Source organism: Telmatherina bonti (assembly GCF_933228915.1).
Source record: "Telmatherina bonti genome assembly, chromosome: 19".
In the NCBI taxonomy this organism is placed as follows: domain Eukaryota; kingdom Metazoa; phylum Chordata; class Actinopteri; order Atheriniformes; family Telmatherinidae; genus Telmatherina; species Telmatherina bonti.
In genome coordinates this window covers 15,885,099-15,911,121 of record NC_136617.1, presented here as the reverse complement: position 1 = coordinate 15,911,121, position 26,023 = coordinate 15,885,099, and the positions used below count along the sequence as shown (strand labels likewise).

The 26,023-nt window shown below is 38.5% G+C and overlaps 2 protein-coding genes across 7 annotated transcripts in view; both read right to left on the bottom strand.

The window, feature by feature from the left end:
* LOC306769810 (sodium bicarbonate cotransporter 3-like) overlaps positions 1–10,817 on the bottom strand; it is a 53,527-nt gene extending 42,710 nt beyond the window's left edge. For 5 of the 6 annotated variants that reach the window (XM_079258535.1, XM_079258532.1, XM_079258530.1 and 2 more), the window contains exon 1: positions 10,724–10,817. In XM_079258535.1, coding sequence (XP_079114661.1) covers positions 10,724–10,765 — 42 coding nt within the window. In that variant the 5' untranslated portion in view covers positions 10,766–10,817. Of the gene's footprint in view, positions 1–73; positions 211–10,723 lie in introns of those variants that run through there. The other variant, XM_079258531.1, reaches the window with a different exon arrangement.
* A 9,417-nt stretch (positions 10,818–20,234) lies between these two features.
* Positions 20,235–23,698, bottom strand: eomesa (eomesodermin homolog a; the record flags this gene model as incomplete). Its single annotated transcript, XM_079258528.1, has 6 exons — positions 20,235–20,988; positions 21,138–21,199; positions 21,388–21,546; positions 21,794–21,915; positions 22,473–22,627; positions 22,995–23,698. The coding sequence occupies 6 exons, from the start codon at positions 23,696–23,698 to the stop codon at positions 20,235–20,237; spliced, it is 1,956 nt and encodes a 651-aa protein (XP_079114654.1).
* Positions 23,699–26,023: the final 2,325 nt, after the last annotated feature.

Genomic DNA, 26,023 nt, shown 5'->3' with positions numbered 1-26,023 from the left:
TCCTGTCAAGGAGCTGACAATGACCACAGGTTCACAAACACATAAATGCGCATAAACACATGAGCAGACATACCGTAAGCACATGTTCCCCTCTTTTCTGTTTATCCATTTAGACTAAAACACCCACAAAGCAAATGCAGGAGAGACGGTAGCTAGTTCCTTCTCTCTGACGGTTGTCTATGCTGTGTGTGTGAGCCAAGCAATAACAGCAACAGGGACACACTTGTCTGTTCCCTCTTCCTCTGCTCATCTCTTTATACAAAGGGAGGGTGAGAGGGAGGGAGCGAGTTGCTTCAGAACACGGAGTGCTCTGCTCTACCCTGTCAGCCCGCTCTTTGCACAGCAGCCAATCCCACCATGGCACCATGAATATTTTATTCACCCAGCCAAGAGCTTTAAAACACACACACGCACACCATTACATTGAGGACACACATACACATTTGGAGGACATACAAATCCTTAGCTTCTAAGGTATTCAGGTCAGAAAGGAAGAGCGAGTCACCCCCAGCACTGATAAATAAAAACGGCACGTGTAGGTTCGGCATTCCTCACAGGGTGTAATTAATTAAAAAAAGGTTGGATTGCTGTGTATTCATTAAGATTCCGAAAAGTCCCCTTCATCTTTGACTTTGACATTCACAATTCTTGCCACAGCTTCAAGGCTGGACTTGTCTTTCAACAAACAGTAATATTACAAAGAGCTATGGCTCATATTTTTCCCATCCACCACAAGCATTCTCGTTTGAGAAGGGCAAAAGATCATATCTCTGAAACCTGAGCAGTAATTAAAGACACTGTTGGTTAATTCACTGAAGCCCTTTGCGTCCTTGTGCTGGCAACAGAAACCCTCTGAATGTTGTCTCTATACAGGAACAGGGTGAATCACAGAATCATGAATTAAGATAATAATATTCATCATAATAAGAAAGATAAGGATGGCATATAATTCAGCAGAATGAGTGACATCTAATGGCTGAGCTGGCTCTGAGCTGTGAATTTACTGAGCAACATGAGATTTAATGAAATGGCGATAAAATATTTCCAGTTGTTTAATTTTGTTTTTTATGCATCTGCATAGTATAAAACAATATGTTTTAACTTTAGAATCTTGCAACATATTTACAAGAACTTGAGGATATCACATTAAGTCCCTTGTCTTATTTTGTAAACCTACTGTCTTGATCAGTTTGTTTGGTTCGGTTTTTCTTGTAGTCCTTGTTATATTTCTGTTATTTATGTTTTATTTCCTCTGTTTGTTGGTTTTCTGTTAGCTTTTCTTGAGTTCAGGGCGTAATTTTCTTCTGTCATGATTATGTTTTTTGTTTTGTTTTTATTTTGTTCTGTTCCTCTGAGTGGTCTGGGCTTAGGATTCAATGTTCTGTTTTAACTAACATTTTGGTTTAGTCTTGCTTCCTGTTTTCTTTCTTGGAAACAGGATCCTCAATCCTGGTCGTCAGGTGTTTTGCAGCAAAAAACTTATACAACCTGCAGGATACCAGCCCTTTAGGACTAGGATTGAGGATCCCTGTAGAGTTTGCCCCTTGTGTATTCAAATCAGCTTCCTTCCTCTTATTGTCACACCAGGTCTTAAGTTGCTAATTATTACGCCTACTTCTTCAGCTATTAGCCCCCTGATTATAAATACTCCTTATTTTCCTTTATTTACTGCCAGGTCCTTATCTATCCTGTTCTGGATTACCTTTAGAGGTCTTCGGAAAGATAATGGGTTTTATTTAGTCTCGATTCAAGTACTTTGTTAATCCTTCTACTGCAGCGCCTTTAGGTTCTTAAAATAAAGTCTTTCTTAAATCTACCAGCTTGTCTGCTGCTATCCTGCATTTGAGGCCTCCTTCCTTATCTCCTCTCAATCAAGGTTCATCAACACCAACATTAACAGCCTAAAACCAAACCAAACAACAATGATTCATACATTTTAGAACCAAAATAAAGTTACATATTTTCTTTTAAACTATTTGTATAGATTATTTTTTTAGTTAACATGTTTTTTCTGTCAGTATTTTGGAAGAATGGTTTCTTACACCCATTGTATTTTCCCTGACTGATTTGATCTTATATCTGTAGACCAGCGGTGTGCAAGTGTGCTAAAAGTATGCACTATTATCCAGAAGTGACAAAGAAAAACCATGAAATATATAACCTGCAAGATGAACTCACACATCCATTGTGTGCATCTTAAATGTACCTAAATAACAAATAATTCCAGTGATGCAACATTTGCGAGGACTATGGCATGAATGCCCAGCTTTTCATTGTTTTCAAGGAAAGACCAAATTAGCTCCAAAACAAGGCCTCCTCATCTTTCTTTTTGCATCTTTGTAAGAATGAATTACACCTTATCTTATATTAAAAAAAAAAGAAAAATTACATGTGCAATGATTTGACATAGTTTGGATCAACAGATTCACAATAATTCAGCATCCATCTAGCATCTTACCTGCACTGTGAGCTCTGTTCAGCCAGCAAACGTCTTATCTTGACTCTTGTTCTGTCCATTTCTCTTTATTTTCCTTAGTGTTCTTGAGTTTCTTTGCTGAATCAGTCACAGCGCACGTTAAAAACAACTGGTGTGATTATATATGTTTACTAGAGTGTGAAGCATAACTTGGCTGCAATGCAAAGCGGCATCCTAGATTTAAAAAAAAAAAAAAAAAAAAAGTTTTATAGTGTGCTCTTACCCTCGGGACATTGGGCCGTCAAATGAGTTTGCAAAAGAGTTTTAAGGTTGGAAAGTTACATAAAACATTAAGTCTAGTAAAACAGCTTGTAATATGGTCCCTGCAATCACTTGTCAACTTAATAGGACTTCAAAACTGTCACGGTCTATAGTGTACATATAGCTACAAAATCTGGTAGTCTGAACATGGTTTAAGGACTAGCCCAGTTTCCACTGCTATTCTTTTATTTGCATTTTAAAGAAGTGACTTTGTCCACATCCACACAGGGACAAAGTTATTAGTTCAAATGGAAGCTTTTTCAGAAACACCAAACAATTTCAGTGAAAGAATTGTGGTATTGGTGCCAGACCTGTAATGGTTCTACAACATTGCCACAAAATACACCAACAATGGGAGATACCCTCTATAGAAACCCCTAAAGGGAAACTGCTTAAAGTAAGGAAAAGAGGCAAAGTAGTCTAAACCACCACCTTTGCCAAACCAGTTAACAGAAAAATGTGTCTGATTCACTTTGTTTTTGGAGGATTTTCAAAAGTTCTCTTCAGATTTTCTTGGCTAGTTAAATAAGATGACTACTGCCTTTAAAGCCATTGCTGCTATTGAGAATCAACTAATGCTGGCTGCTTCTTGTAAAAGGTTGTGGCTGTACAGAGCGGGCTACCACGATGGAAAAGTCACTAATAATAACTGTGATTAAACATTAAATGACTACAGTGAAAACTACATTTTCCTTGAGCAATATACACCCCAACCCACCTTGATTCCTAAGGCTTTGTCAATACCTTGTAAGCAAGTGCCTGCAATAACTTGACCTTTTGTACTGTTCCACTGCACTGTTCTTTCTGAAAATGCAGATACTTAAAGAAAGTAGATTGGGTGAAACATACACAAAGAGGTACTATGTGGGGGCCAAATGGCTTGTGGGAATTAAAAATCATATATCATTGTAAGAGTGAAGCAGAACTTTAAACCCATTACACAAACTCCTGCCACTTTTGGTAAGTGCCGAGCCAAAGTAAGTCCAGAACATAAAAGTCATGTTGGCTGTATAAAACTGGGTTAATTTAGTAAAGATTCAGTGAAATTCAGTAAAGATTTACAATATAGAGCCAAATTAATATTGTTATGAAATAGATACCATGGTGCTACTGACATTAGGTGTTAATTTTAAGGCCAAACAATTAAAAAGCAAACACATAAAAACTATATAGTTTGGATTAAAGACTGGCATTACTACTGAAAGTGAAATCTGAAAAGTGAACAGTTATGGTGTGTATTCACTGATGGTCACATTGTACTGCCTCCATCTGGTTTCCACTGAAAAAATCATTAACATCTCTGCTGAAACACTAATAAAGTAAAAACTGTTTTTCTGGTGGTCATTAAGCTGTAATTTCTACACTGATTTATTAAGAAGGAGAATTTTTTTCTTGATTAATCTTGATTGGGAAATTCCACTCTGACAGCCATTGTCAAGTCACTGATAAAAAAAAAAAAAATCCTTAGACTTGTCATTCTTGAGCAACCAGTGGCTGCTCAAGAATGACATGATTATAGAAAAAGCTGCTTTCCAAAGCTTACATAACTTTCTGACATTAAATAAATGTTTTGGTGTCTTCCAGTCAGGTTCTTGGCTACTACAAAACACTGAGACTGCTCTAGTTAAGCTCTTAGACACAACAGCAACATTTCAGTACTTGTACTACAGGATCTCGGAGCTGCATTTCACACAGTCTTACTAGACCAGCTGGGTGAGACTTTCTGGCAATGCAATTAATAGGCTTGAGTCTAATTTAAAAGACAGAGACGGCTTTGTGTCAATAGGCAACTGCAAACCTGAATAAACTAAAATAACCTGTAGAGTTCCCCACGGATTGGTTTAGGGGTCACTGCTGCTGAACATCTACAAGCTCTAACTAACTCAAATGAAAAAAACAAGAAAATCTGACTGCAATTATGCTGCATAACCATCTCACCAGGAGACTATGGTCCGAAATCAAAAAGTGTAATTGATGATGGAGGTGGCGTCATCTCTGAACCTCTTCCTGAGGCTGCAGCAAATTTAATGCCTGAGGTTTTTAACTTCATTTGGATTCACAGCAGTCTGTGTGTTTGTTTTAATCAGTCATTAACACCTCTGGATTCCACTTTACAGCTCCTTAGAGACTGTATTAGCAAAGAAAGATTGATCATTAGTTAAATAAAATGGCAAATTTTTCACTTCAAATTAGCTTTTTTTTGTGCCACTTCACAATAATGTCATCTCAGGGCACTTTACAGACAATTCAATTCAAGCCAATTCATAATTAATAGCTTAGATAAGGGAAGCCAACAGACTGCATTGAGTCTTGATTTCAATCAAATGCCCCATCCTGAACATGCATTATGGTGACAGTGGAAAGGAAAACTCCCTTTTCACAGGAAGGCAGAACCTCCAGCAGAACCTGGTTGAGGTGGACAGGACAGGGAAGACGGACGGACAGGACGGGTCAGCAAGCACTGCAATATACACAACATTTCACGGTTTTATCACACTATGCCAATGACTGGAAGAACCAGCAGAGTGCATCTGTAGCTACCTTATAATTATCGGTTCTACATCATTTAACACAATAATAAACACCAAAACAACATAGCCATATAGATTACTCCTCTATACCTGCAAAACATGCAAAGCATGCAGGCAGGCTCCGCCCACCTCTCTTCCAACCCATAGGCCGTATATGAAAGATGGACGGAGCCTCCAGTGGTTAAAAGTGAAGCCTATGCGGAAGCGCATAATACTGCAGTTCCCCTCTCATCCACTAGAGGCTGGCTCCAAACCAGAGCGAATTCTCATAGACTCCTATGTTACAATGGCCAACTTCAAAGCAGAAATAAACTTGTTTACAGCCTGGTACAAAAATCCATTTTCGGTTTAATAGGTCAGGTTTACCTTCATGACAACTGTGGGGGGAGTGAATTTTTTCCTAACTCGCCCGTTTAAAAGTAATTTGATCTTGAAATTCTGCACATTTAGGGGTGTGTCCTTTTGACTGACAGGTACACAATCTTCTGCTTAAAGTAAATAGAATGTGGAACAACCACGTTTTTTAGCCAGTTAACAACGTGACTTAGCCTGCTTACCTCCAATAGCAGGTTAGCTCCTGTTATCTTTTTCTGGTGTGTATCTCGCTGTTATTTGGGCTAAAAGTCAAAAAGATGCTACGTAATTACTGTCATTTGCATGATGACAGGTGAAGAGGGGATCCTGGTGTTGCACTCAGTTCCAAGTCAGCTGGGGTGTATCAACAAAATATATATGCAGGGACGAGTGTACGCACAGATTCACATCCATTAATATTTTTATGCTTAGTACTTTTCTATCTTTTGATTATTCATGTTCTTTCAGTGTGAAAGTTTAACAGTCCTTTGTACATAAGGCCTCTGGTAATCTTTATTTTTTCTAATGTCTTGTTTGTGTGCATGTTTAACATGTCTGAAAATCTTAATCTCCTCCCATTAATAACAAGGATAACAATACCGGTATCGGTATCAGGCAGTACATGTATATGTGCATGTGCTCATAACTGATATTCAGAAAATTGTTGTGCAGGACTAGACATACATCAACGTGTGGAAAGAACAGATATTATCATACACATTTACAGATCTACAACAGAAATACTGATTTCAAAAGTAGAGAAAGACCAGGCTTACGCACCCATTACAACTACCTTTCCAAAGCACTTCATTAAGTTTTATCTTCCAGGAAAAACTTTTCTATTTCTTCTTTGCTTTAATCATTTAAGCCAAATTGGATTTACAGTGCACGCTGCCTCTGAAAACCACTAAACCAAAGGAAAAATCCAAGACCGACAGCCATGTTGGTAAACACGACATTACATCTGTCTTAGCTGACCACAGACCAGAACTGCTCTTTGAGCTTAAGACATCCTTCCAAGAATTTTAGATAAACTGGACAAAGTCCCAACAACGGTCACTACCCGCCACAGCGGACTGCTCCACTGTAAGAAAATCCTGACACTGTTGGAAGAGGTAGGAAAATGATGCACTCAGCTTCAAACTGCTAACTAGAAGTTAGCAAACGGATCTGAAAGGGAGAAGCAAAGGCTGCAAAGTCTGACTGGTCTCCTGGAGGGAATTCAATTCAATTCAACTTTATTTGTATAGCGCCACTTCACAACAATGTTGTCACAGGGCACTTTAGATACACGAATCAACATATACATCCTTTCGAGCCAATTCATACAAATCCTATAATAGAAACCAACTGATTGCATCGAGTCATTGAGAACTGAACATCTACAACCCACACAGTTCTCTTTTGCAACTTCTGCAAGAGGCTTTGGGTGAGGAAATCTTCTCTTCCATCCCCGAACTGGACAAGACTTAGTAGGGGTGAGAAATCGAATTTAAAAAATTGAATATCAGAATTTTTTGCTTTACAATTTTAAAATTAATTTTTTTGTTGAAAATCTGATTTATTTATTTTTTTTAAAAATAAATAATCCATTATAATTTTTTTTTTTTTTTTTTTTTTTTTTTAAATTGATTTTTTTACTTGTCCTCTTGGACAAATTAGCAGCAGAATGATGGTCTGGTTACTCTGTTATTTTTTCCTAATTGAAATTTTAAAAAATGACTCGCAAAAAAGTTTTGTACATCTTTTTTGTTTTTAGTCTACAAAAATAAGCAATATTGAAGAATTGAAGAAGAGATTCACAATTTAAATCAAATTGGGACCAAAAAACTGGAATTGATTCGAATCGGGACCAAAGCATATTGTCACAGCCCTAGGTTTTGTGTAGCGACGCACTTGTCTCCACCACCACCTGTTACCAGCAACCTGGTCCAATAGCCTAAGTGAAGATGTACACTGCTTTACCAGCATCATTACTTCAGAGTTTATGAAGACTGCTCCTCGAGATTCGACCAGAGAACGTAATATGGGAAAGTAATGTTCTCCCTTTACTAGAAGACTGAAGCCATATTTCCTTTAGCCTGCCAGATCTCACATCACCCAGCAGGACAGAATATCTGTGGAATATGATCATCTGATACTGTACAGCATTCTCAGCAAGAATAAGAGCATGTCATGTCGAGTGTAAATGTGTGTGTGCTTCACAGCAAGCAGTCATTGAGGTGTGTTAACATCTTCAGGTGACATAAACAGAGAAAACAATGTAAATCATCTGCTAAAATGTGTGAAGTTTTTTCTCCCAAGTCCACTCTGACTTCAGACGGTTTACAGTAACATATTTCAGTGTAAAGGAGTGTCTTAGTACTTGGGCAAAATTCTCACACCAGATGCTGCGAGGTGTTTGAGTGGCGATCTGCACTTTTCATCATCGTAGTTTTCTGTACATTCAGGTTCTGCATGGAGCATGGCATATGTACCTTTTTCATGCATTCACACCCTTTGTACATGAAGCAGCAGGTCTAAAATTAGCAAAGTGGGAGCTAAGATAAAAAATAATACAACATTATACAGCTTTAATACCACCTTGAATAATATTTTAAAGTCATCATTGCAACACCTTTTTATTCTGTTTTCCTTCTCTTGTAACTTGTTGTTGTTGTTAGAATCAGCTACCAAGTTTGTACAAGATTATATAAAGATAATCCAAACACTTCCAGATGCCATACAATGAAAATGATTCAATGTTAAATACTTATGTAGCCTAAGTCTAGGTCTAAAGCTCACCTGCTCCTGTGGCCCTGTCTCTGCCTCTTCTTCTCTTTCTGAACTGCCTGCCAGCATTGACTCTGTTACCTGACAAAACAATTTATTAATGTATTGTAGGGAAACAAGATTTTATGCTTAGTGATTACTATTGTCGCCATTATTTTCTCAGTGTGTCATCAATATAGACTCTAAACACTCTAAACCTCTCCTATTCTTTGTTTGTATATGTCTGACTGAAAGTACGAGCACTATTAGCACCACTCTCTGGAACTAGAAAGTGCTACTTGCTCTACAGAATAAGCAACATCAGGAACAGCCAATCATGTTAGCAAGGAAAAGAAGAGTAGAGTCAATCATATCAGTTTAAATGGCTTATACAGTGGGACCAGTGATGCAGAAAAGAGCACAGGGGACACTGATCTCTTGGCTGTTTGTGACGAAAAAAAAATGGAAAAGACAGAACTTGTAGGACATTGTTAGACACATGCCCACGACCTCAGCTCAAAATCAACTTTGACCCCAATTCTGCCTTTACAATTTCATACAGCATACAGATGGGCCATACAAACGTCCTAAAACTACAAATTAAAAAATTAAATTGAGGCGTAGGTCCTGGTTTCGTTCTTTTTGTTTTCCAAAACAAAAAGAACAACAGTCTTTAATGTTTTCTAGTTTCTGAATAATCTTTTTTACTTTAAAATTGTTTGAAATGGTTTTTTTTTAGCCCTTTCCAGATTGACAAAAACCACTTTTTTAAATATATCAAAGATAATTTAGGAGTCTGTTATTATGCTGATGTACAGATAAATCCCAGCAAACTGCCATAGCTTCTGCTTTTATAGGCTGATAATCCATTAAACAAGTGCATTTGATAAACATCTGGCTGCTACTTCATTGCTATGGTAGCAGACATGTTGTAATTAGTCTTTCACACACTGTTTCACAGTATTTCAATGTAATACCCTTTATCATGATTCATGTTATGCATATGAAGTAGTTTTCATCCAATTTTATGACCTGCTATGGACTAGATTATTTTTATTATGTCCTGAATGCTTAGAAAGGAAAGAGGGTAGACTTTTGTGTGTGAGTGTGTGTGCGTGTGTGTGTGTGTGTGTGTGTGTGCGTGTGTGTGTGTGTGTGTGTGTGTGTGTGTGTATGTAGGGAATTTAATGGGCTTCAGGCATATGAATTACTGCCCAAAAGGTCTAATGTTACATTGTGAACATATTGGCTTCCAGGGCAGGGAAGGAAGTACGCAGCTATCCAGCAATGCCTTTTCACAAGGCAGCAGGGGGATTGGGTTTCCCAACATGTGCACATGTATATGCACGCGTACTCATACAGTAGGCCCATACACAGACACATTAGTGGACAACTACACCACCACTGATGTCACACAGCCAGCATACATTTTAAACTTAGCTCTGCAACCAGTTCCTTTTTCAGGGCTTGTTAACACTGCTGTGTCTCATGACCTTAAGTTACACCCAGCAGAAAGGATGTGGGTGTCTTTTCAAACTTTTTTAAAACCTTATTGCAATTCAAATCACGTGACCAATATTGTGGAAGTTGTTTACTTATTTTACACTACAGTTATATTTACACAGTTGTTATATTTAAACATATGAATATAACAACTAGTTTATTTGTTTTTTGTTTTTTTTTAAATAAATAAATATATATATATATATATATATATATATATATATATATATATATATATATAAATGATGTACCAGTATGTCATATCAACTCATTAGCTGGCACACATCCACATAAAGTTAAGGACGATGAAGCTTTCAGACTGTGAGAGATGCTAAATTACAGTTAAATGATGCTGCACTGTCATATTTACATTGACAACACGGTCTCTTTATACACTAATGATGGTTTAGATTACAGATTTTGGACCGATGTTTGTGGCTCGATTTGCCTTCTAACGAGGCATCCTCAAACTTTAATATATCTAATCAAGCATGTCTCGTGTCTGGCTAATGTATTAGCAACCGTTATCTAAAAGAAATCTATCCAAATTGTATTGTGTATAAGTCAATGGGTACAGAACTGACCTATGTGATATACATATATATATTTACCTAAACTCTTTCGCTGCCTTTCACTGAAGACTAGAAAATAACCTGTACCCCCGCCACGTGTCAGAAATAGGAAGCCGGCTAACAATAGCGCTCGCTGTGTGGTACCTCACTGTACATGACTCAAGCATCCCTTTTACTTGTGCTCTTGCTGCTTGGGAAACAAGGGGGAAACACGAACAAAGAGGAACATAGTCAAATTCGGGAGCAACTGGTGATTGTGTGTTGTGGGTACTCACTGTCCTCAAGAGGGGCCTCATTTGTTCCGATGATCCGTCCATTTCTCCTTTAGACAGTTTTCTATCCACCGTAAGTGTTCCGATACCAGGGAGACGCCGGTAAAGGCCGGGCCGGTGACAGTTCTGTACAGGATGCCGGGCTCTGCTTCTCCTAACGTCAGGCTCAGGACACGCCTCTGTTACGATTGACAGGCATTGAGAGCCAATTGCCTTTCAATTCCCAGCATTTTTGGCCAATAGAATTTAAAAACGTAATTATAGTGGTGGGACTTATTTTTGTTGCCGAAGAGTCCCAAGCGGGATTTTAGTATGTGTGTGTTCGGTTTTTGTTGATTCGTGTTTAGCTGTGTGTGGGTATTTTTATGTTTTTATGTTTGTTTGTTTGTTTGTTTGTATTTTCACTCAGTCACTATGAATGTGCTGGCAGCCCATGTTTGTTATTGAAAAACTTAAAAGTAGATCATTTAAAATATAAAAATATAAACACTGGAAAAGAAAATAAGAGTGCATTTAGACTATATCTAACTTAAAACTAAATGACAGTTTTAAAATTCTCCAACTACTGTGGCAACTTAGTTGTGCTTGAAGCATGTGATTCAATCAAACAAAAACAGTTTAACTGTAATTACATTTATCTCAAAGCTAAATGTAATGTGTGTGTGTATATATATATATATATATATATATATATATATATATATATATATATATATATATATATATATATATATATATAGAGAGAGAGAGAGAGAGAGAGAGAGAGAGAGAGAGATAGATATAGATAGGGATGCACAGTGGTTAGCACTGTGGCCTCACAGCTAGATGGTTGCTGGTTCGATCCTTGGCTGGGGAGGGGTTTGGTCAGTGTGGAGTTTGCATGTTCTCCCCGTGTATGCGTGGGTTCTCTCCAGGTTCTCCGGCTTCCTCCCACCATCCAAAGACATGCATGTTAGGTTAATTGGTTACTCTAAATTGGCAAGCTTCCCCACGACCCTGAATAGATGAAGCGGTTCAGAAAATGAATGAATATATATATATATATATACACATATATACATGTATATACAAAGAAAATATATGTATCCATTTTGCAAAACTGCTCAAAAAGCAGACTATGAAAAGGTTACAAATGTAATATTATCACTAACTTTAAAGCTGCTAAAAGGCAAATTATGTGATTAAAAATTCACAACAGATCATTCAAATGCCATAATTTAAATACCCCGATATACAGCTGCTAGTGCTTACTACTGTCTGTTAGAACCCAAGGCCACCTCACTTATGTGTTTTTGAAGCGCTGACATATAACACAAAGGTAAACGGTAACTTTACTGGTGTGTAGAGGTACCATTGACAAAAACAGGAATTCTGATTTCATCTTACCTTTTTCCCCTGTGTGTACATTATTTTGCAGGACAATAAGAGTACTGTTGCTACATGACCTACAACTTACCTGGCTTGATACATTCCAGGTATGTCTGTTGATGAAAATACACTGCCAGGTATATAAATAAATAAATACATTTAAGAGGCCCCACCAAAATCAAAATGTCACATGCAAGTATTTCATTGAGTGGTCTTTAACTTTGATTATGTCACACATTTTCTGTGAAATGTTTAAAAAAGGCTTCTGCAAAGTTACTAGATGCATTGCCCAGTGTTGCATTCATTTTTCACCAAGATCTTATTTTGAAGATGGGAGAGTCTGATGTGCAAAGTCTTCTCCGGCACATTCCAAAGATTCTCAACGAGGTTCAGGTCTGGACTCTGTGGTGACCATTAAAATCAATTGATGGAAAACCCGGTCATTCAGTGTAATATGATCATCAGCTCACCTCATTTGTTGGGCATATCATGCTGCTGAAACCAGACCTGGCCAACTGCAGCAACCCCAGATCATAGCACTGTTGCCACTGACTTGTACAGTTGGCACAACACATGATGAGTGCATCACTTCTTCTGCCTGTCTTCTTGTCGCATCACTCTAAATCGGGATAAATCTGGACTCATCGGCCAGTGCAGTATTTTTTCAATATGAGGCTCACACCTATTTGCTTAGCCTGAGAGTGTATGTGGTGTACTGTGAAAAGAAGAATACAAAACAACCATGAGCTGCTGAGCAATTGAAATCTTGTGTTCAGAAAGAACAGAGACAGATTCCTTTTGTAGAAAAGCATCAGGAGGTATCATCATATCCATGCAGTTGTTTAAAAAGTATCAGGGGAAGTAACACAGTAATGGACATTCCTCCATTCTTTATTGTTTTAATGTGCTACTGAAATTCAGACTGTTATTGTATTTAAAATGTCTAAATACTATAAATTTCACAAATTAATTTCCTTGACATTTTGGTCTGTTAAACAAAGCTTAAAAGGAATAAAATCACACACTGAGGTATTGGATGTTTATCAGAAAACTCCAACTTTGTTTGGGAAAATTGAGTATGTATTTTTGCCCTGTGTTGCATTTTGTAAAAGCATTTTGGTCTTGGCCATATATCTCTGGCAAAGAAAACTGCAAGTGAGTTGGATGGGATGAGCAAATAAACTTTCAATCAATGAAAGATATTTTGCAAGTATATGTTGATTTGAAACCTAAAGTTATTTACCTCTCAATAACACCTAAACTGCAAGTGCTTAGATTAGAGAAGAAAACATCACACACTGAGTGCGCATGTGATTATAGATTTTTAAACCATATCAGGATACTAAAGTACATGTAGTGATAAGTTTTGACTGCTATTTTAGGGTTAGGCCATGTTTATACCTGTGTTGTCAAACTCACATGATTAATAAAATACCTTAAAGTCATTTAAACAAAACATGTGATTCAGTCTGAACCTGATTTTCTTTACTAAAAAGAAAAAAAAATAATTACAGTAGAGGTCACTTTCTTTTTCATGAATTTAAATGAGATTAATGTTCAATCCAAGGACAAATATATTAAGCTAAAATGTTTCTGTCCATTTCAATCTTCATCAGAATGAAGGAGACACAGCATTTGTTATTTAAAATTATGATTTAACATTGTGAACAGTTCAAGCAGTAGCACACAGATGCAGTTCAGTATCAGCTGCAGCTACCTAGTCAGACTGCACCCAAGGTAAGGATGGAATAACAAGCCCCCATGGTTTTATTGTGCTCGCTTGTTTGGAAAATATGAAATGGTTTAAGATGCTTATACCTTTGCTCGTTGTTATATTAGAATTAAGTGCTGAAAACAGCTGTCAAGAGTTTAATTTAAAGCTCTTTATATCTTACTATCTTACTTTGTATCACAATTGGGATTTTTTAAAATTAATACTGCTACCCAGTTCAGATACTTTGGGATATCCTACAATAGTAGAAGCAGAGGCAATGGGGTAATTCCATGAACTCCAAAGAGTTAAGCTGTAAAAAAGAGTGCAATAAGCGAACAATTCTGTTTAAATGAACACTGGATGAAATACAAGTGTTTTCTTTGGCAAATCAGTGATTGAGAATATTATAAAGAACTTTTTCAATTCTTTGATTTCTACCTGTGAAGTAAATAAAAAATGCTGATAATTAAACTGGAAAAACAATATGTGAGTGTGTTTTAATAAGTGCAAACTTAAATGCCTAAGAAACCCCTTAATATCTTCATAAGTGCTATGAATTTGTAATGATTAACTTTGACCAGCAGGTGACAGTGTTGTATCAAGCAAACGTGTCCAGCCATGCAAAACAGCAGATGACTACTTCGTTCCCACTTTAATGCCTTTGGTTGCCTCATTTTATTTTAAAATCTATTTTATCCACCTGCATATTTAGTGTATATCATTTTAAAGCACAGGTTACATCATTAAATTGCCTACCTTTCAGTTTAATCAAAAAGAGATGATGCAAAAAACAAAACATTTCATTAATCACAAACACAGCTTAAGAGAAAATTATTCCTGCTTTTGCTGTGTGATTTATTCTGACAAGCTGTAAAAACCTTTGAGTTTGCAACTTCTTTTAATGATGCAGCTGAGAAAGCAATTTTAGAAACTCCTTTACAATAGCATATTTAGCTCAATACATCTTCAACAGTACAAAGCTATTTCATTGTAATTAAAGTAAACACCCTCAGTCACGCGCATTATTACATAATCACAGGAAGATTATGTCTACAGCTTAATACATCTGTGACAAAACTCAGACAGGTGCAAACAGCCAAACTAGTCTGTTCTTTCAGAAGTGCTCATGGTTGTCTTCCTTTAAATAGACCCCATTCCTCACCCGCCCATCAACCTCCGACATAATCACACAGCAGCTCAGAAATAGAACTGTGAGGTGGGAGATCAAACTATCACCTCCTAATTGTACCCCGAGTCTTAAAGATGCTGAGAGCCTATTAGCACACAAAGCTGTGTGGTGTGTACAGCTCCTGAAACATGCATCAGTATAATGCAGCTGGGAAATGAGTCAGAAGTTAGACAAGTGGAAGAAATATCACACTGGCATCCACCTGTGCTGGGACTCTCATGAATAGATACTAACTGGATGGTGTGGTAGGCAACGAGAAAGAAAGTTTTCTTTCCTTTGGAGACAAAAAGAGGAAACTGTGAAGTAAAATTAAACTTGTGGTTGTGGGGAAAATGGATTCTTTATTATTTCTTTTTCTTTTCTTTTTTTTCCAGTCTAATCGAATCCAACTTTATTTATAGAGCGCTTTAAAACAACACAGTTGACCAAAGCGCTGTACACAATCCTAGGCTCAACAACATTATACTACAGAATAAAAAACAGTACAAAAACAATGAAATTAATAGTCACAGTAACACAGTAAAAACAACAACAACAGCAACAAAAAACATTAAAAGGAGTCAACAACTCACGCAGTGTTAAAAAAGGTGATTCTTAAGAGCAGATTTAAAAGCAGAAAGAGACCCAGCTTGTCTAAGGTGCAGTGGCAGTAAATTTCTTTTGGACCTACAACTGAAAAAGAACGCCCCCCCCCCCTGGATTTCAACTTGGTTTTTGGGACAACCAGCAGGGAGTGATCAGCTGACCTCAGAGAGCGAGCAGGGGTGTAGGCCTGAAGCAGGTCGGACAGATACTGTGGGGCAAGGCCATGTTGATATTTAAATAAAAGAATTATAAAATCAACATGAAACAAGACAAACAAGGAAAGCAATGCAAAGTTTTTTTTTTGCCTATTGCCTGTAAGTTTTAGTCTTTTCAGTATTTATAAAACGTAATTTTTGCATGATTAGGAAGTCTTGGAAATATGCAGAGGTTGCACAGCTATTTTTTTTTTTTTCCTTTTTAGCTGAATGTGAGGTTTATCTCATCGGATGCAATCAATACAATGAATATTGATTGTGTCATGTTTTGTCCCAAAAGCTGCGGAAATTAAGAGTCCCTCTTCACCAGAAGGGTTAGTGGATGTTGTTTTTCTCCGGTGGAGAGGACTGCTGAGGGAGCCAGGAGAGATAGGAGAGAATGTGAAATTCCCAAATCTGTCGGAGCGCTCCATCAAAGTGCCAATGCATTGATTTTGACCACAGATTTTTTTTCCGCCTGGCTGCCTCAGCATGCCATGCCCCAAAATACTGCTCTCAAGACCAGGGTCTTGTGGGAGCTTATGTGCCCCTGAATCCTGTTCAGCTCCTCTGGGACACTTGGAGGAAGGAGGAGTAGAGGCCAGTGACCAGCATGGTGTACCTAAATCGACACAGGGATGGTAGGCAGTGGGAGGGGTAAGATGCAGAGATGGTAAATGGTGGTGATCAAAAGAAGAAGGTGGGAAGAGGAAAAGCATAGGAGGGGAGGGGGTGTCCAGCTTGTTGAGGTGCGTTGCACTGCCCTCCGGAGGGAAAGCAGGGGTTTGAAATCAATGTGCTGTTAAGTGCAGCTTAGCTGCGGGATACTCTCCAAGATTATCCATGCACCGGTGAATCAAAGCCCTGCCTACTTGCTTCAGACGCCATCTGAGGGCACCATCATGAGGCCCTTCTGTACCTCCAGATCCTATCACCTCCATGCTCTCTGCCAACACTCAACGCCTTCCTCCAAACAGTTGTGGCCCTGCTAACTTGAGACTCATGTCACACCAGGGTCTCGCTCCAACAGACCTGTTAGTATTACTGTAGTCCACCAACCTATCTACTGCTGATGAACGCACTGCAAAGGAAGTGCTGAACTAAATTAAGCATTTTTTGTTGTGTATATAAACACCTGGGGTGAGCTAAAAGAAGAGCCTTTGTCAGCATTCTCAGGTTGCGTGTGACCTCCAGGTATTAATGCAAACTCCACATGCATATTATGCATGTTACAGAAAATCACATGACATCAACAGATGCCAGAAAATTCCTATATCTATAATCGGATTGGAGTAAATGATGCTCCAAAATAATGTAACGCACTGAGCAGGATTCTTAGTCTTACTGTAGGCCTTCATGTAGTCATCAGATACCTAATTATAACAACTAGCTTTGACTTATGCAGACTAATGACATTAACCTCAACATATCTAAATACCAAATCTTATATCTAAATACCAAAAACCAAAGTGATTAACAAGATCATGACTGAATGCATCACAAACAGCAAAGCAGCCACATGAGACTCAAACTGTCCCCGAGGAGCAATTTTTACATAATTCTAACTGGCTTGGTAATCATTTAACAGAGGTGACATTTATCAACATATCAAAAGAGAATACATAGTGTGAAGATGAAACATAATTGCTACTGTCTCAGTCCTGCCTGACGTTACTTTTTAAAAGGGTGCACATAAAAAAAAATAAAAAAATAAATCTTGACCCAGACATACGTCTGCCTGTGGCTGCATTTAGTCAGTGAGAGCAGTAATAGAGTGTGACTGAAGGTGAGGAAACAGCCTCAGGCCTTCATCTGTGTTTAGATGTCAGCCCTCCTTGGGTACAATATCACCACGCAGCCTTCCTGGCCCTCTTTACATGAACTCTCGACATGGTAACCAGAGGACGGCCTGAGGGAAGGGCACGCTCATGTGACGATTCTTGTGCACACATAAGCCAAGAAAGAGAGAACTTTTACAAATTCACAGAAGTCTGTTTCAGAAATCAGTAAATTGTCATCCCAGGCCTTTTGCATTGCAGACACCAGAACGAAACTGAGTCAATTACGGAGATTGTAGCAAACTATGTTAACAACACTAGAGCTGAGTAGTCAATGCCTAAGGTCTTATCCCAATGCGCATATCTCTTTTAAGTTAACACGAGCAGAATTTCAGGAAGCATGCTGTAAAGGTGTCTATTGATTACTGAACTTCTTGCATGAATGGTTAAGAAAAACACAATTTATTGACTTGTTGCTTGTTTTTTTTTTTGTTTTTTTTCAGTTGCGGAGCGCTTTCAAGAATCATTAATCTTAAAACAATCAGATAATTGAGGCAAAATTGTTTGCAGATTATCATAGAAAAATGAACACATATCAAGGTCAGAGTTCATATAAATCCTGGAGTAGATTACTTCAGGTTTTATTCCAGAGTAGTCGGTGATATCAGACATCTGCAATGCCTGATATCACCTTTGACTATGCATTTAAACATATGGCAGACCTGAGAGTGGTACCTGCACCCTGTGCAGGATCCATACTGTTATGTAAATGTCTTTAGAAACCCAGATGTTTTGGCTTCTAAACTTTATGAAGTACCATCAGGGAGATGTCCAATCAGTCCCAAATTTATTCTGCAGCATGAAAATAATCACAAATATACAGCCACCAACTAGATGCATCTTTGAAGAAAAAAAAAAATAGCAAGAGAGTAATTTTAGAAAATCTGACTAAAAGCCAGAAAACTGATATTTGCAGATGTATATCTGTCTGTCATTGTCACAGCTAGTCTCACATCTCTGCAGTTTTTTTTTTCCACTCATGTTGGCTGCTCTCCTTGTCAAGTTATAATCTTGACAGCTGTTCGCCACATCATAACAAATTATCAACAGAGGTCAAGAAACCAGAAGCAGAAGAAAAACATAATCAGATGCTCTGATACACAACTTGCTGACAAGCACAAGTGAAAACATTTTTATTCTCCAACCCCGACCCCCTCTCACCCAAGAGCCTTTTTTTCTTACAGCTTTGTTGAGAGGCTGGGGCAATCAAGCACTCTACCTTGTTAGGAGGTGTTAATTGGAGTTAGTCAGACTCCTCACTTTGTCAAGGAGTCTGACAACGGAATTAATTAGAAATCCAGTATGCAAATCAATTCAAATTGGGGTCCTCAAAGGGGAGGATATAAATTATTTTTACTGAAAAAAAGCAGGTGGCTAGAGCATGAGTTAAGGAGTTTGTGTGTGAATATTATGACTTCCCTTTTCTTAGATTTTTATCTTCGCCAATGTACTTTAGGATGTACAATATAAATAGAGGTGTTGATTTGAACACCGCCTTTAGATGGTTAGTTACTGGACCGCTTTTCTTTCAGGCAGTTCTCTTACTTCCAAATATACATGCTCCACATGCATTACTTAGGTAAATTATTAAATGTGTGAAAACACCATGGCAACAACAGAAGGAAGAGCAGGACTCCTGCATGTGCATTTGTGTGCTTTTCCGTGTAATCGAAGTATGTCATGTAAAGACATGTCAGATTCATACTTAAATGACACTCTGCTCACTTGAACTGTGAGAGTTTTTTGTACAATGAAAAGGATAAATCACTGCTTTTGTTTGAAACATGTCAGTGGTTTGGCTTCAGGAGCAAGAAACAAGAAAAAAAATGCTTGTATACAAAATTGCAACACTTAAAGAAATGCCGTTTAATTTAGTTTCAGCAAAAAAAAAAAAAAAAAAAGTTACCTTCATTTGCAGGCTTAAAAAACACCGACATCCATCTATTCATGTGTGAAATGAGATATTGTCTTGCGTTTGTTATTTTTTTCTTTTGCATGAAAGCAGTGAAGCCACTCGACGTCCTTTTAGCACTAAAAATACAAAAGCGCAAGATTTAACTAAAATATACCACATCTGATCAGTTACTGCTGAAGTTCCTTTAGCATGCATCTGCTCTTATTTGCAACTGGTCGATGCTTAAAAGCAACCAGTGACCTGCAACAACACTGTATGGTGCTTCCTTATATGAATGAAACATACCAGGAGACATTTAGACAATGCTTTATGAAAAGCCATTTTATTATCCATTTAATAACACCTCCATGAAGACAATTTGTACAAGATACATCACATTCTAAAGTGCACGAATACTGTACAATGAAAATGACTTAAATACGCAGGTGGGGGGGGGGGGGGGACCACATTTGCTTCAAATTAAAAAAAACAGTAAAAAAAAAAGAAAAAAGTACCGCGTTAAATTGAACATGCTTTTTCAAAAACAACAATCACTACGCATGTTACTGCTCATGTGAGAGGGGCTGGTCTGGGAAAATAACCTTGTGCAGCTTGCTTGGGGGAACACTAAGCTTTGGCACCTTTAGAGAAAAGAGAAAAAAGATATTAACAGGGAATGGAGAGCACTCAATGATAAACCAAAGAATAGTTTCAGCTTAAATAAATACAGTCTTAGGGGCTTGTGTAGAATGCATAATAACCTATGCCTTTTGGGTTGTCCTTGTTGTACTCTTCTGTAGTCAAGTCCTCACACTTGATGGTAGGGGAGTTTTCTGTACTGGAGCCCCCAGGGGACAATCTGCGCCTCTTGCACCCCATGGAGTACACCCCAGAATCGGTAGAGTCCACTGATTTCAGTGAGTTGGACGTCTCGATCCAGGTAGAAGTGGGAGGTGCGTTTTCCTCAGGCAGCTTTTCTTTAGTGGCCCCCAGCTGGTCCTCTGGGAAGGCTGGCGGGCTTGGACGAGGGGACCAGGGCAGGCCCGTGGTCATTTTGCGCTGGTAAGAGCCTCTGGTACCCCAACCTGCTGCCATGGAGGCAAAGGCTGAGTCTGGATAGTAGCTGAGGGCATGGGATGTCTGCAGAGACAGAGGCTTGATGCCATATGACAGCAGGCTACTGGTGGAATAGTCATTCTCATATGAGAGATCAAGCTTGTTGGAGCCTGGCTGCTGAACTGGGGGGACAAACCAACGTTGGGCAGAAGCAGCTGCGCTGGCGTCCTCACTCTGCGGGGAGAGAAGGCTGTTGGTTTGGGGAACGGCTCGTTCTCCGGTGTAGAATCGGTTCTGAGGCAGGTTGTTGACAAACTGGTCCTGAAAGAAAGGCTGCATGGCGTAGCGGGCTCCCGGCACAATCTGGGTTGAGCGAGGAGAGTCTGTTGGAGATGGAGTCAGCCTGTCACTCTCCGGGGCCGTGTACATTCTGTTAGATAAAAGAAGAAATATGCACATGAGGAAATATAGTAGCACTAAGACATTCAGGGTTCAAAATATGAGACAGCAAATGCACAACAACAGAAAAAAAGAAAAGAAAATCAGAGCAAGCACAGCACATGAAATACAAGCACGTACGAGTCATAGTTATCCCGGAAGCCTTTTGCGAATGGGTTGTGATCTATCTTCAGCTGAGTAATCTGAAACAACAAAACAGAAATCCGGCGTAAATACTGTGAATCTTAAGAAAGCAACTACTTCCTGAAACTGAATAGAGGTTTAAAAATAATTTTGCTGCTGTCAGTAAATGCAATTCAAGATTTGTAAAAAAAAAAAAAAAAAAAAGGAAAACAAATTATGCGGGGGGGGGTAAAAGAATCAAGCTTACATCTGTATTCTGGTAAGCTGTGACAGCAATGAACTGATTCTCTGGAAAAGTGAAGGTTTGGGTTCTGGCCTCATTGCTCATGTCCTCCACGCCATCTTCTGTCACCTCCACGATGTGCAATCGTGGTTGGTATTTATGAAGCGACTGCAGGACGATCATCTGAAACCGGAAAAAGGGCAACAGTGACTGTAAGCATTTTTAAAAAAAAAGCATGTTTTTTCATTCTTTAAAAAAAAAAAAAAAAAAAAAAAAAAAAAAAGGAGCTTTTTGACAAATATTCCATGTCATTAAAAAGATTAACTGCTGGCAAAGATTATATTAAATTATTCAATACCAAAACAGACATGGAAATTCTGGTCCATTTGGTAAATATTGGATTTAAACGTGGCAGAAATCAATATCTAACCTGCGTGTTGTTGTTGTTGGCTCCTTTATTGTTGGTCAGCTTCAGTTTGCCAAATGAGATTTCTTGTCTCATCCAGTGAGCTCCAGTGTTTGGAGATTCAGGATGAACATACATTTTGTTACCTAAAATGAGAATAAATTACATTAGTTGTATGACAAAATCAAAAGTGTTCCCGAAAACAACCAGAAAAAAATTATTCTGGTAATTCAGGCTTTGCATATTAAATTATATCAGCTCAGAAAATTATTCAACCCACACAAAAATATCTAAATTATATTTTTACTCCATGTTTGGCTTCCACTATAATTAAATGTTTCAAATTATTTTATTTTAACAAGGAGAAAAAAAAAAACAATTTAAAATATACTTTTAAAAACATTTTTTCTTTAAATTGTAATTTTAAAAAACAAGTTTAAAAGAAAAAACTCAGGCCTATCTGTCAATGTCACACAGTAGATTACACACACTTTAAATATACTGTATTCAAAATGAAAAGTATGACTTTGAAAGCATTTTTTTTTTTTTACAGAAGAATTTTTTCAAAATAATTAAAAGAAAAATGTTTATTGACAATTGTGTAATTTTGCACATTTTAATTTTATGTTTCAATTTACTTTGCTACTAAGCAAAACATTAACATACCACTGCTTTAAAAATGTGTGTTGATTATCCAACTCACCTTGCATATTATTGTCTGCTTTTCCACAAGTGACCCACTTTCCTCCCTGAAAGCGCCAGTGATTCGGGTCAGCCAAGACTATTTCTACAAAGACGTTGTAATGGGCCGTGAGGTTGAGTCCGGTGATGTTGAAACTGAGGAATGGAAACATCCGTCTAGGGGAAACACCAAAAAGAAAAGAGAAACAAATTTCTGTTTAAGCTGTGCTCGTAAACCTGAATAAAATTGTAAATGCAAAAACTTTTCTTAGTTCCTTTTTTTGTGCCTTAGCTAGTTAATATTAAATTCTAGATCAAATTGAATTTGATCAGTTTCACAATTACACAGTTGTGCTTTTAAAAACAGAACACTTCACAAAAGCGAGGCAGCTGCTCGGGTGTGTGTGTGTGTGTGCGCCTAAAATGCTATTACGCGCAAAAGGTTGGAAAAGTTCAGAAAATATGATGAAAACGGATTAAAAATCTATTTATTTAAATTTCCGCTCTTTGCTGTGTTTAATTGAGGCCTTTTTCTTCCGCTTACCTGCCCTGTTTTGTGATGATCATCTCGGTCTGGTGCCGGTGGAATTTCAGCCAAAGAGGTCTGTTGCACAGGTAGACCTGCGCTCTTGCTCCGGTGACAGAACCTGGCAGAGACATGGAGCTAATACCAGTCCCCGTCCCGGGATACGAGGGGTACAAGCAGCCCGGACCCTGACTGAACTGGTACCCTCCGCTGCTGAACTGGTTCCGACCGCTGCACACCGACGGAGAGGAGAAGCCTGCGGGCGGCAGGACAGATCCGTAATGTAGCGACGCTGGATATCTGGAGCTGCTGGAGCCGGTGTACACGGACCCCGTCTGTCCTGCGTAGGGAAAGAGGGAACAAGGGTTTGCCATGTCGGAGCTCGCCTGGGAGGACGAGATGAAGTATCTGTCAGAGCCAAGTTCGTCTATGTTGTACCGCCGGCTGCTCGTCAGTTCGTCCTCACCCAGCACGGGGGAACTTTTCCTCCCATCAGCCTTATTAAAACTGTCTCCTTCTCCTTCACCCAGCATCCCGTTCCCAACCCCGCTTAGATACTTTTTAGAGGCACCGCTGGACTCGGATTCCGTCCGCTCGACTTCTTGATATTCAAGCTGCGACGACGGCCTCGGGCTGTTGTTGGTGCTGTCCGATGAGGACAGGTTGTAAAAAGTCTTGGGTAAACTGATGCTGGCGCTGGGAAGGATATTCTCTAACTGCATTGTATTTTTTTAAGATCTTTGAGTAAAGAGTTTCAAGAGTCCAGAGGAAATCTCAGCCAAGGAGGAGCCACTGGCACCCGGGTTGTCTGTGTCTGCAGCCCTCCTCCTTTACGAATAACGGGGGGGTTGAAGCCTCTCTTCACCTACAGATTTTCAGATCGGATAATGGGCTGGACATGGGATGCTCAGCGACTCTTATAAGATGCAGCTCTCCGTACACACACACACAGATGATTGTAAACGTCAGGGGAGGAGCTTTTGGAGGAGCACACCGAGGCTCCAACCGTCCCCAAAGCCAATAGCTGCACAACTCTAATTCAATTAGAAAGTGGATCTTGGATTTTGTACGAAAAAGTTTTTATTAAAACCCTGCTTCTTTGTGCCCAACGTTTTCTTAAATCTGACTTATCTATTTAGGGGTTCATTTGTGCACTTTGAGGTTTATTGCAGCGCAAATAACTGAAACGCTGTTATGGAAATGAAGTGAAACGCCTGATTATAACTTTACTAAAATCTCGTTGGATTTAAGCTCACTGAAAACCCTGCAAATACATAAAAAAAAGGCAATTTTTTGCATCTTGCAAGTTTCGCTTTGCCCGTCGCGCAGGCTAACGTGACAGACAGACACACACACACACACACACACACTCTGGACACATTTAAATAGTCAGTTTCGGCTTCAATCACAACAAAAAAAAGACTAAATGCACAAACACACAGGCGTTATGGCTTTCCCAGTAACTCACCATCAAATGGTAGTGGTTGCTTATCAGAAAAATACCGACACGACGTTTAGCTGCGCAAACCAGCACGTTAAAAAACCAGAAAAGAAAGTTTAAGACAAAAAAAGCGAGCGAGAGGGGAAAAAAACAGTCACATGTGCACCTTATTTCCTATAATTGGACTTCGTCGCCTCTGCAGTTCTGGCGTTAATCGAGTGTTAAAATTTTCTGGAGAAAAAAAAGGGGGAAAAATTTGTCTTTAAAGACATTTTTTTTAAAAATGTTGCATGTGTCGATAATAAGGGAAGTAGCTGTTTCTCTCTTTCTCCTCTCTTTTTCTCGCTTCTTTTTCTTTTCTTTTCTTTTAAAAAAAAAAGAATATCTACGTGATAAATAAAAAGTAAACATATATTGCATTTCTCTCAGAAACGAAAGAAAAACATGAAATCAATCGATATATTTTTACATAACAGCTTTTTTTTTTTTTTTTTTTTATTCATTAGAAAAATAATGCTCGATTTTTATCTGATTAATCTGCTTTCCTTTTATTATGCCACGAGATCACTAAATGTCAGGGATTTAGACAAATAAACTACAGACAGATTATGTTCAGGCCAACTCTGAGCTCTGTAGAATTACCTGATTTTAAATCTCTTTCTATCGATTAACATAATTTTTAAGCTACTCCAACCTTTATTAAGCAGATAAAATAATTTTGAAACGTTTTCCTTTCACATAAGGTTAGGGATAAAAACAATTTAAACAGATTTAAAAAAAAAAAAAAAAAAAAATATATATATATATATATATATATATATATATATATATATATATATATATATATATATATACTATTTGAATGGTGGTTCCTACCAAAATAGCCTATTTCTTACTGCATGTGAAGGCAACATAAAGGATGTACAACATAAAAGCGCAAACACATCGATTCAACACAGAAAACATGGACGTAAGGATAAAAAACTGGAGGATTTCAACCACCGTTGCCAAGCAAAAACTTCATAATTATAAAATCTAAACTACAGATTTCAGTTAGGATGAGAAATGCGTCTTTTTTTTACACGACGAAAGAGCGACATAAGAGATTAAACGCTGCCACAACCGGATAAAAAGAAAGAAATGCGTCGCTGTATTTACTGTATGCAGGCCTGATGATGGGCAGCTTGTCCTGCTGTGGCAGAGACAGCGCTCTCTAGTGACTGATCAGGACGTCGCTGTTTATGTTATTATAACTGCAAGAGATCAGCAAGCAGGCCGTTAACTCATTCCACTTATTTCTCACTTAACATCATCGTCAACTCAACCCAGAGTTTGCGTCTTGTGCGCGCGCGCGCGCGCCTCTGCTCGTGTGTGGGCAGTTTCGTGCATGTGTGAGTCTTAAAGAAAGCTGGAGGGGGGAGTACAGGGGGTGAGATGAATTTGGGGAAAATGGGGATACAAATCTGTGAAAAGCTGAGGGAGAATCTCGGCTGGAGGCAGATTGGCTCATGTCATAAATGGGACAGAAAAGCCGGCTATTGGGCCATCGGGGGACCAGTGCTACATGCATTCAGCACCGAGGCTGTCAATCAGGACAGGAGACCCT